Raw genomic sequence first — 12625 nt, 5'->3', positions numbered from 1 at the left:
CGTAATAAAATTTTATAAAAAAATAAAATAAGTTCATCAGTTTAATGTGATGAAAATGGCACTCCTCTTTCCTCCAACAACTTCTTCCTTTCGATGCTGGAAACTCTCCTCTTCTTTACTGTTTCGTTTCTTTCTTTTAAAAAATAGGGACACACGCTCTCTCTTTAATTTTTTTTCTTTTACTTGGCCGAAACCATTTCTTTTTTTAATTTGTGATCCCTTGGATCCACCAAAAGAAACTTTAATTTAAAGGCTCACATGCATGAATTACGCGTCAATGGGTTGGAAAATCGAAGTCAATGGGTTGAAAAATCGAAGTGAAGAATTGTGTTCTGCAATTGCAAGTTAGACCATTTCATCACTTTCAAAGTTATCATTTTAGTGTCTTTCATTCAGAGAGCAAAAAAAAAGGGGTCCTAAAATGGCAAATGTAGGCCCTTTGGAACAAGCCTCAACTTCTAGAAATATAACCACGCTTTACCAAGCAATTCAACAAGATTCAAGCATTTTGGAAGGAATCGATGCAATGTTGGAACAAGCTGCAATTTCTGGAAATAAGCTCCACCCAGCAATTAAACAAAATCCAAGCATTCTGGAGGAAATCAATGCAACGGTGGAACAAGCTGCAACTTTTAGAAATATAAACTTGCTCTACCTAGCAATTCAACAGAATCGAAACATTTTGGAGAAAATCAATGCAATGCTGCAACAAGATACAACTTCAAAAAATATGAACATGCTCTACATAGCAATTCAACAGAATCCAAGCATTCTGGAGGAAGTCAACACATTGCTGGAACATGTTGCAACTTATAGAAACATAAACTTGCTCTACCAAGCAATTCAACGGGATCCAAGCATTTTGCATGTAGTCGATGCAATGTATGAACTGGCTACAACTTCTGAAAACACAAATATGTTTTACCAAGCAATTCAACAGAATCCATACATTCTGGAGGTAGTCATTGCAATGAGGGGGATTGCAACTTTTGGAAATATAAGCATGCTCTCCCAAGCAATTGAACAGGATCGAAGCATTCAGGAGGAAGTCAATGTAATGTTGAAACAAGCTGTAACTTCAACAAATATGAACATGCTCTACCGAGCGATTCAGCAGAATCCAAGCATTCTCGAGGAAGTCGATGCAATGCTGGAACAAGCTGCAACTTGTAAAGATATAAACATGTTCTACCGGACAATTCAACATAATCCAAACAATCTGCAAGTAGTCAATGCAATGCTGGTGCTGGTACGTGCTGCAACTTCTGGAAATATAAACATGCTCTACCGAGCAATCCAACAGAATCCAAACATTCTGGAGGAAGTGGATGCAATTCCTTTTGTGAACACTCCCTTGCATATTGCTGCTTCTGCCGGGCACGTCGAGTTTGCCATCGAGATTATGGGATTGAAACCTTCATTTGGTTTCAAGCTGAATCCGCAAGGATTGAGCCCCATCCACGTTGCTTTGCATAACAATCATTACAGTCTGGTTGATCGCCTTGTAGAAATTAATAAAGACCTGGTCCGAGTCAAAGGGAAGGAACGCCTCACTCCTTTGCATCTTCTGTGCCTATCTGGTTCTGAGGAAAACATCAGGCTTCTAACTCATTTCCTCCATATATGCCCGGATTCTATCAAGGATGTGAATGTAAGAAAGGAAACTGCACTCCACATTGCCCTGAGGTGTGGAAACCTGAGTGCCCTTGAAAAATTGGTTGACTGGCTCAAAGAAAACACCTTCAACAGTGCAGACGATTCAGAACGCTCCATCCTGAACAGTAGGACTGTAGACGGCAACAACATTTTGCACCTTGCAACACTCTGCGGTAATACACAGGTATATATATAGCAATAAAGTATTGAATTGAAAGTATTTAAATAGTGAAATAACTGTGTTGTTTATTGGACCTCTAATACCCAGGCTGTTACGTTATTGATTGGAAGTAAAAAGATGGAGAAAAATGCCAAGAATTCTTGGAACCAAACAGCATTAGACCTAGCTATAGCTAATTCTTATCCAGAGATTGAAAGAATACTAGAGGGAGCTAAAGCAAAACGTGGGGAAGCAACTAATCATGGCGGTCGTCATCCCAACTTAATGAAAGCAGTACTAGTATTTCAGAGAAAGAAATGGCGTCGCCTTAGAAATAGCATGTCTTCAGAACAACGTGATGCATACATGGTAGTTGCTGCTCTTATTATAACCAGCATCTATCAGACAGCATTGAGTCCACCAGGTGGACTCTATCAGCCTGACAATAATCTCAACCCTACTACTTCATCATTCTCTCTCAATTCTACAAACACCGCTACTGTGCATAGGATACCGGGGATAGCAAGCATGGAACCCTTTGATTTCATTGTTTTATCAGTGATCAACACTGTGATCCTTTTCTTGGCAACTATAATAATCTTTATTGTAATGCCAAATGGGATCATCGGCTACATTCTTGGCCCGCTGTTGACGTTACTTGTCATAACTTATGCCTGGTCTATTGACATGATATCACCCACCGGTGAGGGATATAGTTCCTATGCACTTATCGTTATTGCTTTACTACTATATCTTATATCTTTTGGGAGTCTTTAGATAAAGATGTTAAAAACGTCTTTTTTTTTTTTAAGATATTTTTTAAAAATTAAAATTTAACACATATAATCAATTAAATTGTATTATTTTTATTAAAATTAGACTAGACAAAATTAATTTAAACAAATTCAAAATTTAATTCACTATTTTTCGGTCAAATTAATTTGTCTAACCTAATTTTAACAAAAATAACATAATTTAAATAATTATATGTGTTAAATTTTAATTATTAAAAATATCTTTAAAAAAAAACATTTTTTGCATCTTTATGATAGCACTAGCATCTCCCATACCTTTTTTATAGGTGGATACCCGACCCGGAAAAAAAAATCGTGGTTTAGTAGTGCCTTAAGCATTCTTTGGATTTAGATAGCTCTAAATGTGGCCAGTTCCGTATATGTAACTTTTTCATCACTAGCTAGTAGCTATGGGTTTGCTTCAATCATTACCAACAATTTTAGTGTTAACCATTCTTATTTCTAATAACAATCTAAACTCACTTCAATAAAAAATCTATGACATTTAGTTATTTATTTAAATATCTCATTTTTTTTATTAATTATATTTTTATTTGGTAGTTTTTACAATAATTTTTTTCTTCCTATGAGACGTCGTGGTAAGAATGCAACTATCGACTTATTGTGGATACAAGTCACCAGACCCTCCAACTTCCACTTAGAGCTATATATAATATGTTAACCATGAAGTATTCATAGTCACCAAAAACAAAACCATGAAGTATTCATGGACCATATGGTTGACAAGTTCTCAAGTTGGAGTTTATGAAAAACCTATCCCTGACAATTTTAACATGGACTATGAACACTGAAAATGTGTTGGGATAGAAATTCAATAGCCAAATATTCAAAATATTATGGATATAAGATCAATCTATAGTGGATAAGAAAAATTACTTTTGAAATGTTAATCCGAATTATATAAATTTATTGTTGTCACTACCTTTTTTTATAATTATTTTTTGGTCTCTAGGTTTGCTGTAGCTATAAAAGATTTGAATATTTAGGTCATGAATGTGGTTTCAATAGATTCTCTAGATACACTTCCTATATTATATATGAACGCGGTCTTTTTGGCATGTATCACGATTGGTGTAAATTGTTTAGCACTTATCCTAGGTCCTACGATTTTCTCCATGCATATTATCTGTTTTCAAGACTCAAGAAAATGTGTGTATAATTAATTCATTTCTCATTCATCAAAACCAATAGTTTGTCAGATCATATCAACAGATCCAGAAAATTTTAGTAGTGGGGCAAAATTTATATAACATAGTAATAATTTTTATAATAAAAATAATATGTATATTAAAAAATTAAATATTAAATTATCTATTAATCACTATATATCTATGTATAAATACATATATTGTTTAACTTATTTTTATTGTGTATTTTATATTTTAATATATATTTTAATAGATAATTATTTTTTATTATATATAGCATAATTATTGTTATGATTATATTTTATTATTGTAAAATATGATTAGCCTTCAAAATATCTAATATACAAATTAAAACACTAAAATAGTAATTTAAATAATAATATATAATTTAAAATTCTATTATTTTAGGTTTTATATTTTTAAAAAATTAAGTAATTTTTCTCTTTAACACTGCTATCGAAATTTCTCTCTTTCCATATATATTACTAAACAATTATTTAGAAATTCACTTCCCAACACAATTAGAAACCGACTCTTATTGATATTCATAGTTACAAAAGTTCTTTCAATTAATACAGTTGCTACACAAAAATTAAAGCTAATTTGAAAAGAAGATAAATAATATTTCTTTGAGTTAATTTTTAAAAAAGAACACTAATTTTATTTAAATCTGAGAATTGATCATTCTAACGAATATCTAATATAAAATTTTTAAATTTAATGATTAAATACCAAAAGTTGAATAAAAAATGATTGTGGGGTCAAATTTAATAATTTAGTGGGGGCAAATAAATATTATTATCATATACTACTCAAAAAAATTCCAAATTGTAGTGGGGCGCTTGCCCCACACCTCTATACTTAGATTCGTCCCTTCTGTGTCATTTTGTTAATATATTTATTGGTCTCTTAGGTGCAATTTTCAAGTTGTTGTGGCTGAGATTGATCAAATTCTGAGACCCAAAAGTATACTTATTATTCGAGACACTGCTGAGGTAATTAATGAGCTTGAGAGCATGATGAAGTCTATGAATCGGAAGGTTTGCATGACTTACACTAAAGAAAACGAAGACTTTTTAGGTGTTTGAAAGTCTACGTGGCGGCCTACAAAGATTGTGACGCTCGAATATGTTGTTTAATTGATAGAATGGATAGGTGAATTTTGAATTATGACTTAGAAAAATTCTTGTGTAATTATACTTCCATATTTATCTATGTATCATAGTAGTTAAACATTCATGTATTTGACTTTTTTTTTATTTGGTTATTGATTTTGATCTCTATTTATAGGTTGGTCTATTTTGCTATAACATGGTGATATAGATAAAGAAATTTCATCACATTTTTAAAAATATAGAGGTTCTCGCCTTAGAAGTCAAATGATTAAGATTCTGGACTGTTGTATAACGAAGTAGATAGTATTTATGTAATTGAATATTTCTAAAGGAACAATATATTGGAAACATAGACTAAAAAAATTAGAAGAATTAATATTATTAGTATAGAAATTGAAAAAAATTATTAAATTATACGGTTTAAAAATAAGGCCATTTAAATTTATAGTTAAATTTTTTCAATTTATATTTATAATCCAAACTTAACAATAATTTATAATATGATTTCACAAGTTATAAAATGTGATATTAGTTATTATTATATATATGAAAAATGTGACTCATTTAGTATTTAAATATTTTATTTTTGATTAATATTATTATAATAAAATACATGTAACTTTATAAGAATGATAACATGAATTTTGGTTATCTAAGAATTGACTAAGTGGCTGGTATAATTCCACGTCACGAACCGACGAATACTAACAATTAGAATGATAAAAACAAACAAACAGCCAAATAGATATTTATAGAGATTAATCGCGATTTGGGACTTAATAGAAATATGTCAAATTTTTATGGGTGGGATTGTGGGAACCTATCTACGTAAAATAGACGGGGAAGGGGATATAGTTACCCTTTCTATAAGACCTGTTAAAACAACGCGAATATAAAATTACCGATTTTTTTTAATAGATATATTTTTGAATTTAGTAACCTTAATTCTTGCCTCCAATTCGAACACTTTTTTTTAGACACATCCTTAGTCTTGATTTTGCATCTCTCTCTTATTCATTTTCTCTACCTCTTAAATTTGTCACTACATCACTTAGTTTCGTTCTAAAAAATTATGTTATGTAATTTGTTAGAAGATATTTTTATATTTTTTTAAAATGTTATTTATCATAATGAATATATTATGAATTGTGTTGAATTATATTGAATTAATTATTTTATGATTATTATATTATGACTTTTTTATTTAAAAGAAAATTAAAAAAATATCTATAGATAACTATGGCATCTGTATTCCTTAAGGGAATAATTAAAGAGGGACTTACGACAGAAATGTAGAGGGGACAAAGGGTATTTTTTTTAAAAAAAAATAGGAGTAAAGGACGGGAATAAAAGTCTGCCGCGTCCATACGAACATCCATTATCACCTCTAACTAACAACAGAAATTCAATTTGAGCCGATTTGAGATGGGACACGTGGACTTCATCTGCATTGAGTCCCAAGATAATGAACCTAATTCTGATTTGAAATTCGGACGATAAACCTAGGTTAATTTTGCTCATTTGAATTAATGTTTTTAGTCATTGTTACAAAACATACTATACTATTAAATATTATTATATATAAAAGTTAGTTATTCTGAGATTTGAAACTCTAATACTTCCTTAAGTGGACGAGTGGGATGATGGCCACTCAACCAACTCAAATCAGTTATAAATACTAATTATTTTTAATATTTTTAACATTAAAAATCGTTAACCTTTGATTTTAATTATAACTTTATAAAATATTTATAGTAATAATTGTTATATATGTTTTTTGTTTAATTTTTTAATAAAAACTTCATATATTTTTATTAATTATTCTGTACACTGCATGAGAACATTGTCAAATAAAATGGTGTAAGAAATTAAAAGAAAATATATTTAGTAATTTAGTAAAATAATAATTCATTTTACAATAAAATAAATTATATATCGAATAATAAAATTGTTATTAGTTTCTCTTCCAATAAACTCATACTCAACGATGGTGTTTCAGTAATGTTATTAAGGAATATTAACTAACTTAATAGTTTTTGTAATGGCATAAGTTTGAGTTTGAAAACTTAAAAACAATGTCATAAAATGTGAAATTTTAACAGGTAACAATATTGATGATATTGTTTTGACTTCAAGAATGAATATGATGCTAATAAATAAAATTATCGCAGGTAAATTCAACCAAAAACAAATTTCCATAAATATTGTTATCAATGATAAATTATTCTACTTAAAAAAAATCTATTTTTTTTCCTATGGTGTTTTTTTAACTGAACAGATCGAGAACTAATCCACTACGTATAGGGTTGGCAGTGAGGCGGGTTTTTGCCTTACCCGACCCTGCCCGACGTCCTTAAACTTCTCAACTACTCGCTCCACCTATACCTGCGGATAGTAAAATATTGTACCCTAACTCTTTCTTGTGGGTAGTAAAATGTTGTACCCTAACCCTTTCCTACGAGTACCCTCCCCACTCTTACCCGTCCTATAACAATTAAATAATACTTTAAGATTTATATATTCATACATAAACTAAGATAAAAAATTAAAATTTATACATAAATTAAATTGCAAACATAAAATTCATATAATGTCAAATAACATTAAATAAAAAAATTAATGTCTAATCACTACAAATTTAACATGAAGTGTATTAGCATTATTCTAAATGTCAATCTCAATATAGACTGTTGTTTTGTGCGTCTTCTCTAACATTACTAGCCATGAAATAATCTTAAAGCACCTATATTGAAAAAATTGAAAAATCTAAACAAATTATATATAAAGTACTTATTCAAAAAACTGAGCAAACTATTACAACATCAGTAATTAGATTCATTGCACATATATAAATCAATCAAAATCACAAAAGTTCTAATTCTCAATCAATATATATAAACTATTGCAACATGCCAACATTAGTAATTAGAACCCAAAGTCAATAACGATTTAAAATGAAAAATAAAGAATGAACTGTATGTAATGAGAACATTCACACTTCAATGAAGAATCAATCATAAAATATATTAATTTTTATATAAATAATCTTAGAATCAATCATGAAAAATATTAGTACATAATATGAACAAAAATTATTGAAATGTAGATTAGATCCACTGCACATATATAAACAAAATTGCAACTCAAATTCACAACTTCACCAATAAAATTACAACACAAACTCACAATTTCACCAAGTAGAGATTCAATGAAATATAGATTCAGTCATTCATAATGTGTGAGAGAGAGAGAAGAACTTATCCGTGGACAGATAAACAAAGGAGGAAGACAGCGACACGCTCAGGAGAAAGGAGCTCCGGTAACACACTCACACAAAGCTGCAGCGACGACCAAGTGATGAGCCTAGGAAGAAGAAAAGAAGAACTTAATAGACTCACAATGTGATGGGAGAGAGAGAGGGAGAGAGGAATTTACCTAGAGAAAAGGGACTTAATAGGAGAAAGGCGGCGACGGGCTTGAGAAATTTGCCTAGAAAAAAAAGAGCTCAGCGGGAAGATAGTCACGGACTCAACAACGACGGTGACGGACTCAGCAGCGGCGACAACAAGAGCTGTGAAAGTAGGCAGTGACGGGCTCAGTAGCGAGATGATGGAAGATGTGACGACAATGAGAGCTGTGAAATTTTCTGTAGAGAAGCCGAGAAGAAGATTCTGGATGGCTATGGAGTATGGACTCAGACTAATCCATAAAAGGTGTTTATACGTATATACCCTGGGGAGGGTACACCATAAACCCGACCCCGTTCTTCCCCGCTCGAACACTCGCCCTGAACGAAACCTGCCTTGCCTCGGGTCGAGTTATTATTCATCTTGACCCGTAGGGACGGATCGGGTACTCACGGGTTTCGGTACCCCTGCAAAGTCTAACCACGTATTGATACTCCATTTATTAAGGGTCAATCGTTTGCCAATGAATGGCTATGCACGCAAAACGAAATTCGAATATCCTAATACTTGCTTAAACGGATTAGTGAGATGGTCACCCAACAAACTCAAATTAATTAAGACAAATATTAATTATTTTTAATATTAAAAATCTTTAAAATTTGATTACCACTAAAAACAATTTTTCTACTGGTAACTCTAAAGTGGTACTTTCCGAAACTACATATGCGGTTGGTCGAATTCTTATAACATACACAAATCAAACAGGATCTTAATAATAGTAAGGTCCAATTTGGGTAAACAACTTAATTAAGTTACTTTTGAAGAAATAGCTTAAACAATAAATGCTTATATTAAAAGTAGCTTATAAATAAGTTATTTTGTTTTTGATTTTTTAACTCTAAAAGTACTTATTTTAAGAAAAAAGTGATAAAAAGCTTTTTATTATGAGAGAAGTCATTTTTTTAACTTCTCTTTAAACACCAAAATAGTTTTTTAGAAAGTTACAATTTTGTTTTAAAAATTGTACCAAACATTAATACTACACATTTTCATAAATTAAAAATTAAAAAAATTCACTTATGCACCTATCCAAACGGGCTCTAAAGAGAGCTTTGAATCGAGGGCTGTTCTTATTTTACCGAAGACTTTGAATTGGCCCTCCATCTTATTATTAACCGAGATTAAAAATAATTATAAGATAATATTATTTTAAGTCAATATTTTATTTTTATAATAAATTTTATTCAATTCTCTTAATTTTAAAGAATAAGATACCACTTGTTATGTGTCATATTATTATTGGTGAGAGTTACAAAAAAAATAGGTTTAATTATTCTGCAGGTCCTTATAGTTTCACTGAATTTTTAATTAGGTCCCTATACTTTTTTTTCTTTTCAATTGGGTCCTTATACCTTAATTTTTTTTTCAATTAAGTCCCTACCGTCAGTACAACGTTTGAGATAACAGAATATTCTTGATAAAAAAAGAATATTCTTGCCATTTAACTGTAGTGGCTCAGTGACCTTATCTGAATTTTTCCCAAATCCCCAAAGAACCCCTCGCATTTCATTCCTAAGAAAAAAAGAAACCCTAAGTTTTCCTGCGTCTCTTGCGTCTCCTGCGTCCGTCGTCGGCGTGTGTGGCTGCCATCGGCTGTAACGGACGGTTGCTGGTGTGCTCTCCGTCGCCTCCCCTCTGCGCTGGGCCCATCTGCGTGGTTGTTGTCGGAGGTCTTTTCCACTGTTTGGCCGGCCAAATCGTCTTCGTTCCCTCGCGGTGAAGGCCCTCGCTTGGAGTCACCGCGCCACACCTTTCCGAGCCTCCGAGCGCCTGGCCTCCCGTCCCCGCGTTGTGCCTCTGCTCCATCTCCCTGCACTCGAACTTTCTGCAAGTAAGTGACAAAGAAAGAAGCCTCCTTTTTTCTGTTTTAATAGTTGATGTTTATGTTATTTTTTAAAAAAAAAATATGGCATTGTTTGACTGTTGTTGCTGTGATGGTGCTCTTATAGATGGATTCTGCTTCTGTTTTTCTATAAATGAATTCTGCTTTCAATGGGAAATTTGTGAAAGTGTAATTTGTGAAAGTGTGAAAGTGTGATTTGCAATAGTTTAATTTTGTGAAGATGTATAAATCGACGATTCCTTTTTCATATTTTGGGTTACGGAATTAAGCAAGATAGGAAGATGTATCGCAAGATTTGAGCTGGGGATTTATGTTATGATAGTTTTCATGTTCAAATAATAAATTGTGTTGATGGTTTCACAATCATTGTCTTGATTCTTTTCCATGTTTTGTATTAATTGTAGGCATTGTGGTTCTGTTATATTCACATTGAGTACCTAGTGTTTCGAAACAAAAATATTTCTCACCCTGGTGATTTTCTCAATTCAATTACTATATTGTTTTAATTCTTGAGGCAGATTGCAATTCTTGGAATTGGAAGCCCGGCTCTGGGAGTGGTGTTTGAGGGTGTAAACACCATGGATGTAGGTAGGGCTGTGTTGGTTCAAACAGAGCTCAGGACTATATTGGATGCAAGGACTTGGGAGACCATAGGGGTTGGCCTCGGTGCAATTCAGCTGTAGTAACTTGTCTCGATTGAGTTGTTGTTGCAGTTGAAGGGGATTTTGGATTCGAATTTAGTGCCATTGAGGTTGAGGTATATACTGCTGAACACATTTTTATGTTTATCTATTTAATTGCTCTTTCATTGTGTTATGTGGATTGATGCCCTTATCTTTAGTTATATTTTCATCATCATATAATAGAATTATTTTTATTTTAGTCTATATATTATTGTTAAGTAACAACCAATGAAAAGTGTATAAAATTGAGAATATGACTACTGATTCTGTTGATTCACGCATGTCTCAAGTACATGTTTATAGAAACAACTTAAGGTCTAACCACAAATCATAAAATGCTAGCAGAAATTTTTATTGTCATTGTTTTGAATTAGGATCTTCCATGAACTCTTTTATGTTTCTGTCCATAGCTAATAGTTATGTGATACATATAAACGAATCTTGTTGTCCTGAATCTTGTTATACGTTCTTGTTGTCGTTATCTTTTGTCAATACTTGAGAAAATATGTATTACCTTATATGTCTTATCTTTTTTTTTCAATCCAGACATTGGTTCAGTACCAGGTACTTATAGTAGTGATTGTTTTCAAAAATGAAAGTATATATGGTGGTGACTGGAGAACCCCAAAGAGATTAATGGACCTCACAAAAATGATCCTGCTCCAACTTCCTTTGTTCCGAAAGCAGGCTACCATGCTTTGATTGAAGTTTTTGGTGGAAAGGACTATCTTGTTGGGACACCTGATGAACTCAAGTCTGCTCTTTCAGAATCTTTCTTGGCTCAAAAACCGGCTATTATCAATGTTATTATTGATTCCTATACTGGTTCAAAGAGTGGGAGGTTGCAATACAAGAAACTACGTTTTCTATAGTTTTCATTTTTAGATTTCAAATTTCAATAACACAAATTACATAGTCTTGTGGTTTTTTATGGTGTACCATGATATGATAAAGACACAAACTATATTCCATGAATCCACGTAAATGTAAAATGTTACATACTCATAATGAATACTTGAATGATGGAAATTGAATTTTATATATACTAATTACTACTATTTCTGCTTCATTTTATTCATTCTTTTTTTTTTATGTTCTTAAGATAAGATATTTTAAAAGTAAAAAAAAAAAAAGATATTTTTTGGTACAATTTGTATATAAATAAGTAAAAGAATGATAGTGACAAAATAAAAAGGATTATAGGAATATCTTTCATGTTGTAGAATCATTGAATAGGATTATAGGAATATCTTTCTTTGAATATTTATAGTTTTATCGAATTTTCAATTAGGTCCTTATACCTTTTTTTTTTCAATTAGGTCCCTACGGGTATACAAGTAATTTCACAATTCACTAAAATTTTTTTGACGTTTAACGTTAATAGGGACTAAATTGAAAAAAAAATAATGTATAAGGACCCAATTGAAAAAAAAAAGTATAGGGACCTAATTGAAAATTCGGTGAAACTATAGGGACCTGTAGAGTAATTAAACCAAAAAAATATTATTGTCGCTGAAAATAGGTTAGTTTATTAGGATTAATTTTTTTTTTTACCAAAAATCGGGAGACTCGAACCGACGACCTCTTAGATAAGTATGAAGAGACTATTCCTACCTAATATAAATTTTGATAACTTAATCAATAATTATTTATAATATAATTTTTTGTAATTTATAAAAAGCATTAAAAAAATCTCATTTTATAATTTTTACTTTTTTCTCAAACCACACAAGTATTA

General features: G+C 31.4%; 2 protein-coding genes and 1 pseudogene across 2 annotated transcripts in view; 2 read left to right on the top strand and 1 right to left on the bottom strand.

The window, feature by feature from the left end:
• LOC107605410 (U-box domain-containing protein 7) overlaps window positions 1-12625 on the bottom strand; it is a 34495-nt gene that overhangs the window by 2098 nt on the left and 19772 nt on the right. The gene's annotated exons all lie outside the window — the stretch shown is intronic.
• Window positions 364-2593, top strand: LOC107647669 (ankyrin repeat-containing protein BDA1-like). Its single transcript, XM_021105709.1, has 2 exons — window positions 364-1840; window positions 1895-2593. Exons 1-2 carry the CDS (start codon window positions 422-424, stop codon window positions 2591-2593), a joined length of 2118 nt encoding a protein of 705 aa, XP_020961368.1. The 5' UTR covers window positions 364-421.
• LOC107647668 lies at window positions 3295-11928 on the top strand (annotated as a pseudogene).

This window comes from Arachis ipaensis, chromosome B06 (assembly GCF_000816755.2).
Source record: "Arachis ipaensis cultivar K30076 chromosome B06, Araip1.1, whole genome shotgun sequence".
NCBI classification, from domain to species: domain Eukaryota; kingdom Viridiplantae; phylum Streptophyta; class Magnoliopsida; order Fabales; family Fabaceae; genus Arachis; species Arachis ipaensis.
Note: the sequence above shows the minus strand (reverse complement) of the source record. Positions and strands in the feature narration are given on the sequence as shown.